This window comes from Phodopus roborovskii, unplaced genomic scaffold (assembly GCF_943737965.1).
Source record: "Phodopus roborovskii unplaced genomic scaffold, PHOROB, whole genome shotgun sequence".
NCBI classification, from domain to species: Eukaryota; Metazoa; Chordata; class Mammalia; order Rodentia; family Cricetidae; genus Phodopus; species Phodopus roborovskii.
In genome coordinates, this window is record NW_026126482.1 from 10,550,898 (window position 1) to 10,572,528 (window position 21,631).

General features: G+C 48.7%; 1 protein-coding gene across 2 annotated transcripts in view; it reads right to left on the reverse strand.

Annotated features, from left to right (window-relative positions):
• The window catches only part of Syk (spleen associated tyrosine kinase), a 75,406-nt gene that overhangs the window by 27,760 nt on the left and 26,015 nt on the right, over positions 1-21,631 (reverse strand). For both annotated transcript variants that reach the window (XM_051194279.1, XM_051194278.1), the window contains exons 2-3: positions 19,558-20,014; positions 18,106-18,266 (exon numbers count right to left, since the gene is read on the reverse strand). In XM_051194279.1, the coding sequence (XP_051050236.1) occupies positions 18,106-18,266; positions 19,558-19,971 (575 nt within the window). In that variant the 5' untranslated portion in view covers positions 19,972-20,014. The remainder of the gene's footprint in view (positions 1-18,105; positions 18,267-19,557; positions 20,015-21,631) is intronic.

The window sequence follows — 21,631 nt, forward strand, 5'->3', positions numbered from 1 at the left end:
CCAGCCTGGCTGCAGCTGTGAGCTCCAGGTGCAGCGAGAGAGCTTGTCTCTGTGAGGGGAAATTAATAACTAAAAGATATGGGACTCATGGCAAGAAGGGAAAACCAGAAAGAACAAGTGCTTCTGCCAATAGATATAGATAACTCCCTGACTGGAGAGTACATTCTCCCTGCCCCCCATTATCTTAGGACAAGGCCACTGAGCCCACTAGTCCTAGAGAATGAAAACCCCCTAACCTTGCAGGTGCACTAAACAATCCTGCCTTGTAAAAACTTTGTATTCTATGAAATCTCTGTAACCTTGGAAACCTTATGGGCTGGGATGAGCAGTCTCAAATCTCCCTTTCCCTTTAAAAACGCTTCACAATTGTAAGGGGCACCTTACTCTTCCGATAGAGCGAGGTCCCAGACAGTTTGGTTCTTAGCAATGAAAACCTTTTGCTTTTGCAGTCGGGAGTCACTTCCTTGGAGGTTGAGGAAACCAGGTAGGCGCAACAGTCTCCAAGGAACAAGGTGGAAAGTCTTCCTTTAGTACTGACGTTTACATGCATGGCATTCATATCCACAGAAAGAGGCACAAGACACAGTGATTGATGGGGAGAGGGGGAGGGGAGAGCGAGAGGAGAGAGAGGAAAAGAGACAGATATAGAGAGTGAGAGAGAGAAGAAAGGACAAAGGAGGAGGGGAGTGGGTAGGAAGAGATGTTCACCTATCATCCCCCTAACAGGGAGTAGAGGCTGGAGGGTCAGTAGCTCAAGGCCATCCTCTATTATACTGAGTTGGAGGCTAGCCTGGGGTACAGGAGACACTATCTCAAGGAAAACAAACCAAAACCAGAAGCATGGAAGGGTCAACGTGTGAAGAATTTGTGTGTACAACTATAAAAGATGTTTGGGGGAAAAGATGACCAGAAGACACATCTCAATGTCATTCTCCTCATTGAGAGTCCCTCATGCCTGAGACTCCAAAGTCATGGGAATAAAAGATGGGGTCTGGATTTCAGTTTGTAGATCCACGCTGAACTTGCTAACTAATCCATCAGCCCTTGGTTGGTTTCCCTAGCTAAAGTTGACAAGAAAGCTCTAGACTCTGTGGTGCTCACCTCTCACGTTGGGGCAGGAGGGTCCACAGGGGCCAGGAATTTAGGGCTAGCCTTGACAACATAGCAACATTTCTCTGTTAAACAAACTAACCCAATACAGCAGACCACAGGTCCCCAGTGAGGCAGTGTCTGGAGAGACGGCACAACTGACCCCTGAGAAATCTGGGGAACCCAAACTAGGCTCACAGTGGAAATGCCACGGCACCGTGGACCTGGCAGACGTCTAAACAGTGAGTCATCCAAGTGTTGCCGATGCCTACATGGAGCAACACTTCTGTCCCACCACTTTGGAAAACCCCCTGGAAGGGGCTCCTGCCACTGCTCAACAATTCCCCCTCCAGGTGTTAGAAATGCACAGTCAGCAGCGGGGAAGTGGACATCAGCAAACTGAACCCTGGTCCCTCGTCCTTCCCATCGTGTCTACATCATCTTTCCAAGGAGCCCTTTTAATCTTGGAATATCTACATCTCCTACCTGGTCAAATTTCGTTCTCCTTTAAGTACTTTTTCCACTCCATACTCTCTAACTTGGACCGGTAATTCTAAATGCCTTGAATCTAATTGTGATAACAACTACTCATTTATCCTGTGCTTCCTCCTTGCTGCGGCTGCTCAGGGTATTTTGCATTAGTAGAGCCTTTAATAGAATTTATAGTGTTTAGGCAAGCACTGGCCAGGAGTCCCAGGGAAGAGGAAAACTGTTTCAGGGCACAGGAAAACATCTACAGAGAATTTGAGGTTCCAACCTTCTTCATACTTGTTTGGAAGATAAAACTATATCACGAACCTAAGGAAAGTTATTGCAAGCTCACTGAAGTAATAGTCCCTGCTTCTTCTTAGTTGCTTTAAATGCACTTAAGAGAGTAAGAAAAAAAGCATGGTGGATCTATCCTAATTTCAACCCCCCCCCTGTTTTTTTTTTTTAGCAGGACTCCTGTCCTGTGATGAGAGGAAACAGGACCCCTGTCCTGTGATGACAGAAACAGGTAGTATATATTTAGATTAAAAAGATTTTGAGATATTATAATGGAAAGGATATTTGTTAAATCAAACATGTGCACTTGTACCCCAGAAGGTGTGTTGGAAGGATGGACTGGCTCTCTGTGCCTCTCAGAAACTTGCACACAATCCTGACATTTACAAGCTGCTGAATAAATTGTCACACCCTATGGTAAATCCATTCATATAGTAGAACGGGCTGGAACAACGAAGTTGAACGAGCGGCTGCTACACAGAGCACTAATAAGTGTCACAAACAGGAAATGCACCGAGGCCAGGAAACGGCTCCACTGGCAAAGCACAGAGCCCTGAGTTCTGATCCCCAGAACTCACACTTGCAGGTGTGGTGGTGGGTGTCTGCAGCTCTAGTGTTGAGGGGGTGGGGGCAGAGGACCCTGGGAGCTCACAAGCTACCCAGCCCATTTGAGTTGGTGAGCTCCAGGTTCAATGAAGGACCCTGTCTCCTAAGACTAGAAGGAGAGTGGCAGTTTGGGGAGACACCCAGCGCTAGCTTCTGGTCTCTGCAGATGACCCCCACATGCTGCATGTACACATGCGCATTTCACCCCAAACCACACACGAGTAAGCGTGCCCACTGATTCCACACACAAGAGATTGTGTTTAGATATGTACATCTTGGTGATAAAACCTTTTTCTTAGAAGAAGAAAAAGAAGAAAAGGGAAAAGACACATAGAATATAAACACTATGAATACAGGACTAGGAGTGCATCCCTCTTGTGGGATGGGGTGAGGGGTGGGGGGAGGGGCTTCTGCAACTTGGGTTGTATATTTCATTTCTTGTCTTAGGTGGTGTTTGCTTGATGTTTATTCCCTTAACTGCCCCTGCCTAGCCCTGTTGAATTTAGTATCTCACTGTAAAAATAGTGTGGAAGATACAAGGAGGAAATGGAGATGGCCTCTTGTTTCTGAACAAGTCCTTCTGCTAAGACCCCTCTTTCTTGGAGGCTATGTACAAGTGACTCTGTATATTGGAGGCCAAGCCCTCAGGCGACAGGTCACTGACAACTGTGGTTACTGCCTGGACACAGGGCCTGAGCTGTGCCCGTGGTAGCAGGGAGGAAATGAAGGCAGAGACGGGAAACCCACAGGCTCAGCATCTGCTAAGTGACAAAGACCATAAGGGCTGGCCTCACCCATGGCCCAGCAACTTGGGGTATCTGCAGGCTGCAGGCAGAGCCTGGCTGGGATTGTCTTTAATGAGGAGAACTCATTAGGAAGCTGCTGCCTGGCTTCCATCCTGACCGGTTCCTGTTTCTGAAAACCTGGCAGGTATCATGATTGTCACCTGGGCCAGGGTCTATGGACAGAGCCCCAAGATTCTGTTGGGTTCTACTAGCCCTAGACTGTTCATAGTCTGGCCCTTAACCAATGTTTAATGTGTGTGTGTAGGTGGGGGGCAGTGTGTGTGTGTGTGTGTGTGTGTGTGTGTGTGTGTGTGTGTGTGTATGCTGAGGACAGAGGCTGACACTGGGGTCTGACACTGGGGTCTTCTTTTATTGCTCTCTGCCTTACTTTTTGAATCCAGGTCTCTGAACAAGGTCAGCAAATTCTCAAGAGCCTCCTATCCTGTGCTCAGTATAGGATGACAAGCATGGATGCGTGTCCTAGGGGCTGAGCACAGGTCCTCAGGCTTGTAAGAGAACTACCTCACTGACTTTTAGCTAGAGCATTTGACAGTGTCCGCCCAACTTGTCCTTGTAATAAGTAAGTGAACAGATCAGATCTTTAGTTTGCCCTTAGGAAATGCTATTTTTAGGGCGATGCCCCGAGGATTACTCTGGGATGTTGTGCTAACTGGCCTTACAAGAGTCCTTGTCTACCTTGGTGTGTTCCTCCAGAGGCTGTGTCTTGGTTAGACAGTCGGACTTTGTGTCTATCCCCCACAGAGATGGGGGCTTGGCCTTCTTCTCCATCCTTGTGTGTTCTCTAGGGCGAGAAGATGTGTGGGTAGTGAGGCCAGGCACTGAACAAGGACCTGGGAGATGCTGAGACCCTGTATGCTGCCTCCCTATGACTCTAGGGATATGGTCTGCATCTGCTGCCAACAGAGCTGAGTAGCAGGTACATCCCAGCCCATGGACCATTCGGTGTCTGCTACTTTTGTCCAGGGGAATCTGTGATGGGGCATTAGAGTCAGAGGGAGGAAGGATGTCTATCTGGATGGGCAGGGCAGAGAGGAGAGCAGAGAAGAAGAGAGGAGAGGAGAAGGAAGAGGATGGGAGCAGTAGGAAGGGAAGAGGAGAAGGGAGGGGAGGAGAAGGGAGGGGAAGGGAGGGGAAAGGAGGAGAAGGGAGGGGAGGGGAGGAGAAGGGAGGGGAGGAGAAGGGAGGGGAGGGGTGGATGGGAGGGGAGGGGTGGGCTGCTCGGTGAACCTTACTCAGAGCTAAGAATGCACAGTGGCTTTTCCAGGAGGGCTAAGGAAAGATGGAGATGGGGATCCAGGAATAAGTGACAAGGCACAGAAAGATTGTGTCTGCCAACACCCTGAACTGGCAACGCATGGGCACCCTGGGTGTTCTCTGTGCAGACCCTGAAAGCAAAATCAGCTCCTAAAGCAAACAGGATCCGGGGCATGCCAAGCACGTGTCAAATGTCTTCCTGCATGGTGGAGTTGGGGCACTAGGGAAAGTGCTTGCCTTGATCCATGATGGCCAGAGTTTAAGCTTCAGAGTCCCTATTAAAACAAACAACAGCCAAGTGTAGATTTGTGCCCGTAATCCCTGCACTCCGGAGGCAGAGACAGATCACTGGGGAGGCAGGTCTCTGGGACTTGCTGGGTCACTGGCCCAGTGTCATCAGCATGCCCTGGGTCCGAGTGAAAGACCCCGTCTCGACAACTAGGTGGACAGCTCCTGAGGGTGACCTCTGGCCTTTACACACACTCGCTGTAGGCAGACACTACCCTCACACACACCAAATGGTCCTTCCTGTGGTCTCTCTGCTCCAGTCCCTCAAGGTTGAGTTCCTTTTGTGGCTTCTCTTCCTGCTTCCCAGGGCCTCTGTGTGCAGCAGTAAACAGATACTCACATCAGTCCAGGGCTATCTTTGAACTTTCCCTTCGGACAGGCCGTGATGCTTCTTCTGATGACTCTCCTGGCAAAGCCACACGGATCAAATGAATGGCCTGCTTTGATCTGGCTTGGCAGTGTGGGAAGACTGATTGAACTTGGCTTTCACTGTGGCACAGGAGGCTCACAAAGGCCAGGGCCTCGTTCATTAATGAACAAAGAGAGGCGTTTCTCTGATGCCCACCACATGATTCTGTAAAGCTGAAACTTGAGGAGTCAAAGTTGTTTGGCAGATTAAAGGAAAAGCATGGGCTTGGGGCAGGGGAAGATAGTTCAGGTGGTAAAATGCTTGCTGAGCAAGCATGAGGACCTGAGTTTAATTCCCAGAACTTGCATACAAAGCTGATGGGGTGGGGCACATCCTTTTAATCCCAGCACTGGGGAGGTGGAGAGAGGCAGATCCCTGAGACTCGCTGGCCAGACAACCTAGTCTAATTGATGAATTCCAGGTCCTAGTGGTTGGTTCCTGAGAAATGACATTTAAGGTTGACCTCTGACCTCTGTATGGATGCGAGAGAGACAAGCACCCATACCAGCACAGCACTGCAATGGGCAGGGGTTGAAGTTCAAGCCAGGAGCAACCTCTTGAACCCTAGAGGAAGGCATTCCCAGTGCAGTGTCTCCCCACAGATGACTATCAACCAATCATGAGCTCAAAAGCATCACCCCAAGTGTAAGTAAGAATGAGTTATGAGAAAGGATGCATCAAGTAAGAGAGATGAGGGAAAAGTGGGGGATTATATGCCCAGACATGCTCGGTAATATAAACCAGCTCTTCAAGGACCCATGTGGGAGAGGAGAGGCAGGGCGGGCTGGAGAGGATACCACAAGGAGGCCCAAGGCCCTTCCTCTGGAGGATGAACTGGTGTAGGGAGATACCCACCCCGCCCACACCTGGTGTAGGGAGATACCCACCCCACCCACACCTGGTGCGCTGGCTGACCACACCCATTGGGGAGGGGACAAGTGCAGACGTGACCTGGTCAGAGACAGAAAGCATCTGGAGGCATCCCTTGGGACAGGAACCTGCTGGTGGTCATCTGTTTCTGTTGTAAGTGATTTCTCCCTGAATGAACATCCATCGGTCTATTTGTTTGCCCAGATTCTTATTTATCCGTGATAAACTGGTTTGTGAATGGAGAGGAGCAGCATATGGGTGAGGGGAAAGTAGGCATTGTCGATTGGAAAGATCCACGGATATAGGAAGCACAGACACACCACAGCCACAATGTATTCTCAAGTCTCCCTCAGTCAGAAGAGATGTAAAGTTAACGCTTTTCATTTCTCTCCAACTTACAAATCTCTTTTCAAGAATATTTGTTTTTGTCATTGTCACCTATGTACATGTGTGTCTGTCTGTCTGAGTGAATGCCACATGGGTGAAAGTGGCCTCAGAAGCCAGAAGAGGGCACCAGATCCCGCGAACTGAAGTTACAGGAGGTTGTGAACTGCCAGCCGTGGGTACTAAGAACCAAAACCCCAGTCCTCCGGAAGAGCGGCAAGACCCCATAACCACTGAGCCATCTACCCAGCATCTACTTTCCCGTTTAATACATACTTAAGTATTGCCTTGCAAGCTTGGAAGTTCACTTCTCTTTCTAGTAGCTGGTCGGCTGGGGTGGGCGTTGATCCCAGAACCCTGTACACACTGGGCAAATGCTCAGTGACTGGTCCTTAGCTACCCCACCCCCTCCAGCAGGTGCTCTTGCAGGTCTCTTAGACAATATGGTCTGAAGCACCATATGGTCTGAAGGTTGACTCTCTCTCTCTCCCCAGTCAAACACTACAGCGTTTGGACGTGCTGTAGGACTGTTTCCCCACCTACGGTAACAGACCTATAGAAGTCTCAAATGACTGCTGCTCTTCATGTAGCCTGCCTAGGCGTCAGGCATCTCCACAGAGTCAGGCAAGGCCGTCTGACCACCGCAACCACCACAGCCATGGGCAGCACATTTGAGAATTTGGAAATGTGAACTGCTAAGTTGTAAACCACACCCAGGGAATTAACAACTCAGGGGTTGGGGACCCTCCATGCACACCTGCCAAGCTCTCAGTGACACATACCTATGCACACATATATGTATGCACACACACACATTCATGCACAGAGAGACATACTTGGCCACTCACATGTCTAAGAGATACTTCTGGGCTTCACCCCCTTTGGACTATGTTCATACTCTACTCTGAATACAGGAAATGTGGGCTTCTCGGGGCTTAGTTTAACTGAGGTACTAAAGAGCTATTATGGGAAAGGAACATGAGAGTCCCTTCTGATCATGCACAATGATAAAGAGGGAAACAAAGTGCCAAGGGCATCTCAACTTCAAGTGACAGGGGTGATTTTAAGCTCCCAGGCTAGCTCAGGCCACAAGACATAATTCCCATCAGTGTCCACATGGGTGTCTCAAAATCACCTGGATTTCCTTTCTCTAATGAAATTCCTCAAACCCCCCCACCTCATCCCCACCCCCATCACTCAGATGTTCCATTGACAGCCTTCTTATCACCCCCCCCAAGACACCTGTGTTGGGGCCATCTCAGACCTGGTCTCCAGTTCCCTTCCCAGGGGGCTCTCAGAGTGTCCCCTTCCAGCAAGACCATCCATTCATCCACCCAGCCAATCTGCCGTCATGGTGTCCTGCTCTCCTGGGTCCCCCTGCCGTCTTCTCCAAGCCCTCTCCCACAGTGACGGAAGCCTGGGACCCACCAGAATGTTGTATCCCTCTATTTGCCTTCACTGTGACTGCCTGTCCTTGGAGGACACACGCCTTGGCACCTACCCTGATGAGCTTCCCATCTCTCCTGGAGTCTAGTCCTTCCCAATTCACCCCACTCCTGCTACACCCTTGTGTGCTCTACTGTCCCCTCTGCTCAGCAGGACCCCAAGCCCAGATGCTGACAGAGGTAACTGCTGAGTTCTACCATTGCCCCACAGGATGACCTGCCAGACTGTGAAACTTCCTTCCTCCCTACTTCGGCCTCCCTGCCACCCTCCCTCCACCCCTCCCTTCCCACTGCCCCTTCTGCACTCTCAGAATGTCACATGGTCAGCTACTCAGCTAATTTTTTTTTTTTTTTTTTTGGTCTGGCCATCGCCCTTCCCATGACTAGTCACATGCAACATGTAAGTCCCTAGGTCTCTGCCCAGATCCTCCTGCTGGGACACTCCCCTCCTCAGCTAACCATCTCTTCCTCTCTCAGAGCCCTTTGGAAGTCCCTTTCCTCGGAGTTCCTCCCACAGAAGCATTGTTGTACAAGCCGAGACTGCAGCTGTTAAGAGCTCCCAAGGTCCTTGCTGCCAGGGTACCCAGAGAGAGAGGGAATGAGGAGTAAACGTGCAGACAGACACAGCAACCCTAACACGGGCCAGGGGCAGACACTAGAGCTAGGGAGAGGGCTCCCATAAAGTGTGAAGTAGGCAAGCATGAAGACCTGAGTTCAATTCCTTGATGCGATGGTGTGTGTATCTGCAATCCCAGCACTGGGGAGGCAGAAACAGGGGATGCCCTGGGCTTGCTGGCCGGGTGACCCGGCAGAATCAGTGAGCTCCAGATTCAACAAGAGACCCTGCCTCCAAGCATAGGCGGAAAGCAATAGAGAGACACCGCATGTTGACTTCTGAGCCCCTCCCCAACATGTACATATGCACATACACTCATGAATACGCATATACATAGACACACATGGCATGGAGTAGCATGTTTTCGTGCCACAGACTGTAGCATGTGGAACTGAATGACATAGAGAGCACGGTGAGATGGGGAGGGAGGCCTGTGTCTGTGGTTGGGGAGCCCAGCTCATCCAGTCAGGCACATGACTCTCTCATTAAATGGATAACCACTTCTGTGCTCCCACCCCAACCTTGGGTTTTGCACAACATACATCCCAAGTCAGAAAATAGGAACTGTGTCTCAAATAGCAGTTTAGTGACTTCCTGGCTTGATGACTCCACAAATATGAAATTTATGGCTCTTGGGATCCCAATGGTAACCTGCTGCTTCTCCCAGCCGCCCTGGGGACTCCTGTGTTTTGCACAGACTCTAGCTGAAGGCCCGAAGCTTTTATTCACCCATGAATTCCTTGATGAGAAGGAAAGTGGGGGTGAAGGATGAGGTAAGGCCAGTCTTGCCTGTCACAGTGGCATTTCAAGTGTAGGGCATTTACCCCAGGGTGGACTCAGCTCCTAGGGCCGAGTGGCTCCACGACAGGCCAGGTGGCTCGGAGCAAAGGGTGAGAGCAGCTGTGTGCTGTATTTGGTATGGGGAGCGCTTTGGTGGCCTACTCCCATTGTTTGGGTCTTCCCAGGCATCCTTCTGCAGGGAGCTGATAGATTAGGTTAGGAAACTAACGGAGTGAGGAAGAGGAGGTGGGGAAGGCTTCCAAACCCTGTACTCGTACCTGACAGAAGGTAGCAGGGCACTGTTACTAATGTGGGACTTGACCTTAGTAGCAATGCACACTATCCCTGGACAGAGGACCTGCTGCACTGGACCATAAACAGATCTGAACGAGATGGAGGCTGCAGTCTTCTGCTTCTAGCAAGTGCTCCTGCGTGGCTGTCTAGGCCTTCACCTTGCTTCACTGAGCACTGAGAACAAGGGAGGGTGGTGGAGATGAACCACGCTCCACGCACTAAGTTTCCACAGCAGGGGTGTGTGTACAGAAATGACACAAGGGACCTTGCAGAGTACTGTACGAAGGAAGGGAGCAACAGAGAAGACTTGGGGTCTGTCTTACCATGAGTGGGGGTAGAAGCTGGCCCCCAGAGTCAGTTGTGCATCCTGTATCATACCCTGGGGTGCCCACAGCACAGCCACACACAGGCTAACATGACCTACAGCATCTGTACTCAAGGCATAAGAGGGCAGGATCCTGTAGCCATGACACCAAATATTCAGTACCAGGGTCAGCATTCAACAGTGCAGAGCTCAGGTTTCCCTGACTCACCATAGCCTGTTCAGGACACTACAGGCAGAAAGGCCCACTGAATATCAGGCAGGCCTGGCCCTCCCCACACAGGAGGGCTACTGAGCTCATCCAACCGTGAGGCTTCACCAGCCTGGCGCTCTTGCTCCATCCCATGCTTCTCATGCTGCACCAGCTACGGTAGGGCTCGCCCTCTGACCTGCCCCCATCTCCAGGCACCTATGTGTGCTGTTCCCTGGGCAGGTGGCTCCTTCTCGCTCATAGGTTCTGATCCCTTCAGCACAGTGAAGTGGGCGTGCAACAGAACTCTGGCGCCCAGCCCAGCATGCTCCAGACCCTCACACATCCCTCAGTAGAAGTCAGTGCTCTGTATATGTGGGCTGTACATCCACGCAGCCACCACCGAAGACCGAAATACTTGCAGAGAAAAATCACGTCTGGGCTGAACGTGTACAGACTCACAGAGTGATTAGCAAGCGACAGGAGGCATGTTCTTTTAGGCCAACTTCCCACAGGCTACAAGCCCTGTTCACACATCAGACAGAAGAGAATGGAAGTCACATGCCAGACACAGCTGAGCTCATCAGGTTCCATAGGAAGCCACGAGACAGTCACCAAGAATGCTGCCTCCTATTTCCTCTGTTTGAAGATCCCCTTGATTCCCTCATCAGGAGAATGGCCTGATGCTAATGATGGAGAAATCACACAGAAGCCACAGAGGGGAAGCTCAGTCCCATGCTGACCACACACACTGGGTTGTTAGCTCACATGTATCTTTAGTTATTCCTGGAGGCGGTGATGCAGAGATAGGGGTGTAGAGAAGTGGGTAGGCCATCTGCCTGGCACACATGAAGCCCTGGGTTCTATCCCCAGTACTGCAGAAACTAGGTATGATGGTACACACCCGGAGTTCCAGCACCAAGGAGGGCCAGGCAGGGGGACCATAAACTCAAGGACAGCCTGGCTATGCAGTGAATTTGAAGCCAGTCTTGTGACCTTGAAGAGAGGGGGGGGGGTGAGTAAGAAGGAAGGGAGGGAGAGAGAGAGGGAAAGAGAGGGAAAGATTCAGTCTTCAAGCCCAGACCTAGGGGTTTCAGCCTGACCCTGTAGCAGATCTGAAAGCGGGGTCTGAAGAAGGGTCACACCTTCTCCAAGCACGGCACCTACTTTTGACTCTCACCCCACTTGAAGTGGGGCCTTAGCTGAAGTCCCACATTTCCATCTCTGGGCAAGCCCTGCAGGTATAATAGGAATCTGGGAAGGGGTGGGGCTGGCTCTTTGGCAACACAAAGGTAGGGAGGGCAGTGTCTGAGAGGTTCATGTCTACAGGGGACATTTAGGTGACTGCAACCTAGAAGAGGAAGAGGGACCCACTCCCAAAGGGACTGTGAGCACACTGTGGAAACACAGATACCCAGGTTCCTGGTCCACGAGGCTTTGCATCTTTTGAGTTCTGTTACTAGTTGATATGGACACACACAAGCTTTGAGAGTCCCCTGCATAAACTACAAGGCCCAGCGCTGCGGTGGAATGTGGCATGATGAGGCATGGGATGTCTGTGAAACCGACTGACTGCAGGAGGACTTCCTGCCTCCTGCATAGGGTTAAACGTGCCCCTGGGGGAAAGTAGGAGCAGAACTTGTGGGAAATCTGGCCACAGTTCTTCCCCAAAGAGCTTTGAGAACAAAAGCTCTAGACAGCAAGAGGGCAGCAGTCTTCTGAGGGTCAGCGTGTCTTCTGTGTACACAACATGTCACAATGCTACATGTTACCCTAGGGTATTTGTGCCAGGAACTATTGCTTGAAGAGGAAATGCAGCAGGTCTCAGGGAAATGTCTTGCTATGCATCTATGTGAGGGGGGCATTGTCTTCCTTCTGCTAGAGTCTCACTGTGTTGGGGTGCCCGTCCCACAGAACATCACATTCCAGTCCTTGCCTCCTCGTTCCTTTCTTTAAGAAATATCTAAGACTCTTGGGCATACACCCAAAGGATGCTCAATTGTACCACAAGGACACTTGTGGTATGTTCATAGCAGCATTATTTGTAGCACCCAGAACCTAGAAACAACCTAGATGCCCCTCAACTGAAGAATGGAGAAAGAAAATGTGGTACATTTACATAATGGAGTATTATTCGGGGTAGGAGAGGGGGACAATGACATCGTGAAATTTGCAGGCAAATGGATAGAACTAGAAAAAAAAAATCACCTTGAGTGAGGTAAACTAGACTCAGAAAGACAAACACAGTATTACTCACTCATAAGTGGATATCAGATGTAAAGCAAAGGATAACCAGCCTACAATCTACAGTCTCAGAGAGAAGCTAGGTAACAAGGAGGACCCTAAGAGGGACACATGGATTTATCCCCCTGGGAAGAGCAAGTAGAAGTAGATGGGTAAAGTAGAAGTCTTGAGTAATCTGGGGGTGGTGAGGGGGAATAGAAGGGAGGGGGTGGGGGATGGGAATGTGAGGGATCAGGATGGTTGAGTTGTGGGTGGCAAGATAGACTGGACTAGGAGACAAGGAGAATTCTGGGAGATGTAGTAGGGAGGAGTCAAGATGTAGGGTGTAAGATAGGAGGTCTCAACCCTTTGTCCAGTAAGATAAGAGCATGTGGAAACACTTAGATAGATAGATATGGGCTAATATTTAAGACAGAGCTAGGTAATAAGAAATGCTAGTAACTGGCCAACAGTTGTTATTTGGGGTTGATGCAGCACTGGGACCAGGCTGGCGGCAAAATGCTCACCACAGGACAGAACAGGAGGTGATGGGGAGAGATTTTGATAAAGGGGGGCTATTGCAGGGGGTGGGGTTAGGGAGAAATCTGGTGCTAGGGAGGCTCCTGGGGAACCCACAAGGATGATCCCAGCTAAGACTCCTACAAGAATGGTCCTTGAACTGGCCTACTGGTGACTGCCCTAGTTGTCACCATAGAGCCTTCATCTAGTACCCTAATGGAAGCAGAGGCAGAGATCCACAGCTCTGGGAGTCCATTTGAAGAGAAGGTGGAGTGATTGTATGAGCAAGGGGGTGGGGGGCAGGCAAGATCATGATGGGGAAACCCACAGAGACAGATGACCTGAACCTGTGGGAGCTCAGAGACTCTGAACCAACAGCCAGGAAGCTGGCATGGGACTGACCTAGGCCCTCTGCTTCTGGGTGACAATTGTGTGGCTTGGTCTTTTGGGGGCCCCTAGCAATGAAACCAGGAACTGTTCCTGCTGCATGAGCTGACTCTTTGGAACCTACTCCCTATGTTGGGATGCCTTGTGCAGCCTTGATGCAGCGGGAGGGGGTAGGGGAGAGTTTATTCCTGCCTCATGTACCATGCTTTGTTGATCCCTATGGGAGGCCTTAACACATCTAAGTGGAGGTGAAGGAGGGGTGGATGAGGGTGCATGGCGGGAGGAGTGAGAGGAGGGATCAGAAGGAGAGAAGGGAGGGGAAACTATAGTTGGTATGTAAAACAAAAGAAAAAATTGAAAAAAAAGGAGAAAGGATTAAGATAATCTAAAAATAATTTTCATTTTAGTATTATTGTTTATATCTATGGATGTATGTCTGTGCACCACATGCATGCCTAGCTTGTGCAGAGGACAGAAGAGGGTGGCAGATCCCCTGGGACTGGAGTTACAGACACTTGGGAGCCACCACTTGGGTGTTGGGAATCGAACCCAAGTGTTTTGGAAGAGTGCTTCGAGCCTTCATCATTTATTACAGAAGTAGCAATTAATATTCCAGGTATCAACTCCAGAATATTTGTTCCTGTGAACTTAGCTGTATATAGGATATATACTGGGTGCTTTATATTCTCAAATAGGCCCCAGGGAAAGGAATTCCTTCCCACTGGGGTGTCAGCAGTAAGAGCTGCAGCCTCAGGATCTCACACTGCATGGCCTTAGCTTTTCCCTTTGATATAGCACTGAGAAGACCCCTTCAATCAGTTAACAGCGCAGAGTTGCAAGTCATATCCCCCTCCCCAGATGTAAATCAGCCACGATGTTTTGCAAGTCATGTCCAGGGGAGAGACATGAGGCACCTACCTGCTTTTTGCTCAAGATTCTACCAGACTTCCTGGTTCTGAGAGATAGCATTCATATGGTCAGAGTTGTTAAATGTGCCTGTGGGTATAAAATCTAGAAGCCTTGTGGGATAGGAGAGACCTCAGGAGAACTTTTACAAGAAGGAACTTTTAGATCTTAAGAGAACTTTAAGAGAGCCTTTAGAGAGAGAGAGAGAGAGCTTTTGAGGAGAGAGCTTTTAGAGAGAACTCTTAAAGAGAGCTTTTGAGGGAGAACTTTTGGGGAAGAACATTTTCTTGAAGGATAAAGAGTTATGAGAGGAATGCATGAGTGAGGCAGTTTATTTCCCTTTCACCCTAGGACTCCTTTTAGGGAAACCCTCCCCGCCTGCTGTCTAGCCCCTAGCCTGGACCCTGAGAAAGAATGGAGGCTGGAACTTGAAAGCTCTCATTAGAAGAGCAGCCAATGATCTTAGCCATTGAGCCATCTTTTCAGTCCCTAAGATAATTTGTTAATATCAGAAGTAACAATTCGTTCAAGGGTACCTCCCACTTTCTCTTCTAAGAGGTTCAGTGTGGCCGGGTCTTTGATCCATTTGGTCTTAAGTTTTGTGCGTGGCGATAGACATGGGTCTATCTGTAGTCTTCTACACACTATCATCCAGTTGTGCCAGCACCATTTGTTAAAGATGCTTTCCTCCTTCCACTGTATACTTTTAGCTGTTTTGTCAAAAATCAGGTGTTCGTACATGTGTGGGTTAATGTCAGGGTTTTTGATTCGATTCCATTCATCCATTACCTATTTTTGTGACAATACCAAGCTGTTTTCGGTACTATAGCTCTATGATAGAGCTTGAAGTTGGAGATGGTGATGCCTCCTGAAGTTCCTTTATTGTATAGGGTTGGTTTTTGCTATCATGGATCTTTTCCATATAAAATTGAGTATTATCATTTCAAGGTCAGTGAAGAATTGTTCTGGGATTTTGATGGGGATTGCATTGAATCTGTAGATTGCTTTTGGCAAGATTGCCATTTTTACTGTTTATCCTACCTATCCAAGAGCATGGGAGCTCTTTCCATTTTCTGGTATCTTCTTTGAACAAATTGGTACAGGAGACTGCTTCCTGAACATAACACCAGTAGCACAGACACTAAGATCAACAATTAATAAATGGGACCTCCTCAAACTGAGAAGCTACTGTCAGGCAAAGGACACAGTCAACAAGACCAAACGGCAGCCCACAGACTGGGAATAGAGCTTCACCAACCCCACATCTGACAGAGGGCTGATCTCCAAAATAAAAAGGACTCAAGAAACTAGTCACAAAAACACCAAATAACCCTGTTAAAAAGTAGGGTACAGAACTGAATAGAGAATTCTTAGTAGAGAAATCCAAAATGGCTGAAAGACACTTAAGAAAATGCTCAACATCCTTAGCCATCAGAGAAATGCAAATCAGAACAACTCTGAGATACCATCTTACTCCTGTCAGAATGGCTAAAATTAGAAACACCAAGGACAGCTTATGCTGGAGAGGATGTGGAGAAAGGGGAACACTCCTCCACTGCTGGTGGGAGTGTATAGCCATTTTGGAGATCAGTATGGCAGTTCCTCAGGAAAATGGGAATCAGTTTACCACAGGACCTGGCAATCCTACTCTTAGGTATATACCCAAATGATCCACATCCATGCAACCAAAGACATCTGTTCAACTATGTTCATAGCAACATTATTTGTAATAGCAAGAACCTGGAAGCAACCTAGATGCCCCTCAACTGAAGAATGGATAAAGAAAATGTGGCACATTTATACAATGGGATACTACTCAGCCGGGGGGGGGGGGGGAGGGACCAATGGAATCTTGAAATTCGCAGGCAAATGGACAGAACTTGAAGAAACCATCCTGAGTGAGGTCCCAGTCACAAAAAGAGGAACATGGTATGTACTCACTCATATATGGATTTTAGACATAGAGCAAAGGATCACCAGCCTATAATTCACACTGCCAGAGAAACTAGGAAACAAGGAGGAACCTAAGAGATTCATACAAGGTCCCTCACAGAAGGGGAAAGGAACAAGATCTCCTGAACATATTGGGAGTGGGGGGGGCAGTGAGTGGAGAGGGAGTTAGGAGAAAGAGAAGGGGAAGAGAGGAGAGCATGTGGGACTTAGAAGATTGAGTCAGAAGACAAATAGATGAGAGCAAAAAATAATAATAACAATAAATAAAGAGATACCATAATAGAAGGAGTCATTATAGGTCTGAAGAGAAAACTGACTCTAGAGAAATATCCAGAGACCTACAAGGATGACCCCAACTAACAATCTGAACAACAGTGGAAAGACTACCTTAAATGCCCTTCCCTGATAATGAGATTGATGACTAACTTAATATCAGAAGTAAGAGGACGAATCTTGAGCTAGATGCAAATGCAGAGAAAACATAAGCATTTCTAGGAAGATAGCTGGTACTGATCAAAGTGCCTGACCATGAGGTGACATTATTGACTCTGGGAAAGTTTTACTGGAAGGAATGGGTGGCTCTTCAGAACCCTGATGGCCTCTGCGAAGGGACAACAGGTTCAGGCATTTCCCCAGCACCTCCTTGGCAGGCACAGCTTTAGAAGAAGCTTGGCCACACCAGGACACCCCTTGTTTCTCTGGACCACAGACCCTACCTAGCTGCACCGCTGCCCGAAGACCTTCTGAATTTTGGCTCACACAGACCCACTGTAGATGCCCAGGCCAGGAACCCAGAATCCAAGCCTTCATGTAGCTAAGCTGGCTAGGCTAACAGACACATTTTTGCTCAGACGTCTACACCCAGGTTTGGTGTACGCTGTTCCCAGAACTTTGCTCCTGAATCTCTGCAGCAGCCCACAGTTCCAAGCACAAACAGAAGTCCACGATCTGGAGGCAGATCTAAGCGAACACACTGTGCTGTCTTATTTTGTCCTGTCACCACACTATGTGCACCCTATCTGTCATGTGAAGCAGAACTCCCTACTCTGAAAGCACTAAAAATGTGGGGAAAATTAGCATGATGCTAGCTAGGAACCTGGAATGATGGCTCAGTTGGTAAAGTGTTTATAGCACACATGATGTCCCCAACTGATCCCAAGAACCCATGTAAAGATCTGGGTGTTGCAGTGAGTGCCTGTAATCTCGGCACTAGAGAGGCACATGCAAGGTGAGTCCAGGGGGCTGCAGGCCAGTCACTACAGACAAAGCAGCAAGCTCCAGGTTCAGCGAGAGACTAGTTCTCAAAACTAGTTTTGGGAAGGAAGGGCCAACAAGATGATTCACTGGGTAAAGGTGGCGGTGCTGTGCCCAAGCCTGATGACCTGAGTTTGGTACTTAGAACCCATGTAAAAGTGTAAAGAAAGAACTGGTCCATGGATGTTGTCCTTTGGCATCCATGCACACTCCATGGCACATGAAACTTCCCCCACCAACATGCACAGACACAATAATAAATACGAATGAGATATTAAGATAAATAAGGTGGAAAGCAACTAATAAGGCACCAATGTCCACCTCTGACCTCCACATGCATGCTTCACACACATTTACATACATGAGCAGGATAACCCACACACACAAGAAATTGCCTAGATATCATGAACATTAAGTGTTCAATGAATTTCTAGTGCAGGCTTGGACAAAATCTCATGACATTTCTTTATATATGTGCAAATATTCCTGTACCAGAAAATACCCCCAATCCAAAGCACTTCTGGGCCTAACATGTTAGACAACAAACAACCCTCGTGTGGTTAAACACAATGTCACTTTATGCTCAGACTAGATAAAACACATGCTGGGTTACAAGTGACACCAACACTCATTGGCAAATGTATGACACCTTTCTGGGACCACCTGGGTTCTGCCCTTGGAGAAGCTGCTACCCGTAGGTGAGTGGCCCTGGAGTTAGGAGGTAGGGAGATGGCAGGATACTCACAGGAATTTCCCATTGGTCTTTGATCCTATGAGGACTGTCTGCTCGGATTCATCTCTGGAGATGTTGCCATGGAACCAGGGCATCTTCTCGTGGGCAGTGGTGGCGATCAGCTTCTCCAGCTGGGGCTTTTGACTGATGATGGCTTGCTCCAGAGCTTGGCCCTGCAGTGGATGGAGAGAAAGTGAGCTGGCCAGGTACAGAGGAGTTAGATCTGTGTCCCAGGTTCTGTGCAGCAAAACAGGACCAGACTCTACTCTCCCTGTCACTCACTCATCCTTCCCTTATTCATTCCCCAAAATAAGGGGACCAATAAGATCTTTGCATATTACTTGCATGTCTTCATGTGTATAAATGAAAGGGATATGTTTTGGAACGAAGAGAGGGACCCTTGAAAAGCCAGACAAGAATTTGCATATGTAAGTCATATGCCCCTGGAGTCAGAGACTGGATTCTGCAAAGACAGCTGTATACTCAAACTAGGTTCTGTGTGAAAACCTAGAGTCATTTCATCACAGGCAAGAAGGCTTGAGATGTGTTTGAGCTCGGGGTAGTGAGGTAGCTCAGCGGGCTAAGCACTTATTGCTTGGCCTGACCATCTGAGTTTGGTTCCTGGGACCCACATGGTGGAAGAGAGGCTGACCCCTACAAGTTTTCTGACCTCCATATACATTTTGTAGCAGCTTGTATCCTCCTCCCCTGTGCGCACACACACACACACACACACACACACACACACACACACACGTAACCAAAGAAAAAATTTTAAAGATGTGTGAGAAGGAGGCATCTGTGGCTTTCTGTCAGCGAGGATTCAGCTTTGTCCTCACTCCCCACCCCCACCCCTGCAGGAAATGCCATCAGAGGAATTATAGGTGAGCAGCCTGGACCACGTGGGGAAAAGGTGGAAATAAAAACAGTCCCATTAATAGTTTTTTGTTTTGTGCCCTCTCCCAAGACAGGGTTTCTCTGTATTGCTCTGGAGCCTGTCCTGGAACTAGCTCTATAGACCAGGTTGGCCTCGAACTCACAGAGATCCACCTGCCTCGCCAGTGCTGGGATTAAACAGTAGCATTAGTAGCTGAGAGGACTGATTTGCTTATCTTTCCCAGAGAGAGAAAAACAGATCTTGGTAATGAATAGCCAGAGTCTGATTACTGATATGTATAAAAGCAAACAACAACAACAAACCCAAAGGAGTAAAAACGAAAACACAGCGTTCTTGCACACACAGAAAGGAGGAGGATGGAGGGCTGAGGGGAATATGAAGACTGGCAGATGGGGTGGGAAACAAAGACAGTGAGGGGCGTGGCCACGCAGGCATCTGGAACATGGCAGCAGCTGGAAAATGCCCTCAACCACTGCTACTTCCGTCTTCCTGTAAAGGATGCAAAGGATTTTGGGTGATTCTGGAACGGGGATCCATGGTCAGGGAGCAGTGCCCACCAGACTCACCTGAAGATTCCAGGTCTGTTTCACATATTCCCTGATGAGGTTCTCCTTCAGGTCCTCAAAGGGTCCGGTCTTGGGTTGCACCCCGGGGGGCCGGTTGAAGGGCTTCTTGAGGAGGCAGATGAGGCCATCAGGTTCCTGGGAGTGGTAATGGCAGAGGTCTGCCGGGCTGGCATGGGTCCTGCCACCGGAGATGGCATAGGTGCCGTTAAGTTCCCTCTCGATGGTGTAGTGGTGCGCCTTCCGGTTGTGTGCCACTGACAACGCGAAACCACCCAGATAATTGCGACTCTGGCGCAGCAGGTAGAGCCCATCCGCCATGCCGCCCTGGACCAGGTAGTCTTCAGCCTCTTCCCTGGTTATGTTGCCAAAAAAGTAGGGCAGGTGGTTGGCGTTGTCTGCCGCATTGCCTGCCATGTCTGCACCCCTTCAGGATTCCAGGAGGTATGCAGGAAAGTACCTGGGGACGATAATGATGAGTGAGCCACAGTGAGGAACCCAACCAGCAAGGGGCACTGGCTAAGCCCACCAGGGCCTACTCCACAGTGACATAAGCCTTTCTAGTTTAGCATGGGCACACTGCCCTAGTTGGTGTGTGGTCCTTTCTGTTACCTAATTTTCAGTTTCCCTGTGGTTAGTTAACCAACTCCATGACCTTTGACAAAGGTGACCCAACTCACTATTATTTTTTTCTAGTGAAAAAAAAAAAAAAAAAAAAAAAAAAAGGAGTTCTAAGAAAAAACACTGTGGTGGTTGGAAAGAAAATGGCCCCCAAAGGGAGCGGCACTGTTAGGAGGTGTGGCCCGGTTGGAGTGGGTGTGGTCTTGTTGGAGGAAGGGGCAGACTTTTCTCTTTTCTCAAGCTCCCCTCAGTGTGACAGTCAGTAGGCTTCCTGTTGCCTGCAAGGTGCAGCGGTCTCAGCTCCAGCCCCATGTCTGCCTGCATGCTGATGTGATGCTTGATGTGGTGATGGACCACTGAAATTCTAAGCGAGCCACACAATTAAATGTTTTCTTTTTAAGAGTTGCCCTGGTCATGGTGTCTCTCCGCAGCAATAAAAACCCAAACTAAGACATAGAAAAAGAGACCTGCACGGTAGTAGTCTTTTGACACAGTGCTCAAGGACACTCCCTGGGTGTGAACAAGTGATACTTGGGACTCAAAGCCCTAGATGGCCTCAGGAGGCACAGATCACACTAAAAATAAAAATGATGCTGAGCTACCCCAAGCCCATAGAGTCAAACAGGACAGTCACACTTCAGAGAGCTGTAGTCATGGCCTCATTAGCATAGGTGTTTGGAGTCAGGCATTTCGATTGGCTGAGCATTTATAAGTAATTAAGCCTCTGAGTCAATTATTTGGGAAGCAGCCACCAGGTACTTGGGAACAGGCAGGTGAGAGAGAAATGTCCATTTACATATGGACGCCCAAATGTTTGGCAAGAAGTGCCACATAAAACTGGAGAAAGCTTAAAAAACAAAAACAAACAAACAAAAAAGATTCTAAACACACAAAAGAACAGTCAAGCAAAGCTTCTCGGTTGCAGCATTTTCCTGGGCAGGCTCTGTTTGCTGGTGGGAACAGAGGTGTGGCTCCTTTAAGAGATGGCTTCCCAACTCAGGGTTAACAGCAAACTCACTGTGGCTCTCTGCAGAGCTCCTGCTACCAAACACTTAAATGGGATTTATGAGCAGTGAGTGGTGCACTACTCGGTGGCAGCATGGACTCAGACACTTCCCAGAGTTGGGGTGATAAATGTGGCTTCTGCTAGTACCATCACCATGAGGCCAGGCTCTCAGGACCACAGAGTGGGGCAGAGCCAGCTGCCAAAGCCACTGCTTTGGTCCTAGACACAGCATTTAGCAGTTCAAAGACTCATGTGGTCAGCAAGGTTCAGACAAAAATAAAAACAAAAAATCTCTAAATGGATTATAGTTTGCTTGAAAATATACATAGGCTTTGGAAAGGAAAAAGAAAGGGTAGAGAATGTCCTTAAAAAGGAATAGAGTAATAAAAAATATAAACCACATAATGATGGAAAATACACAGTCTCAATTATGTATTTTATTGTGTTGTC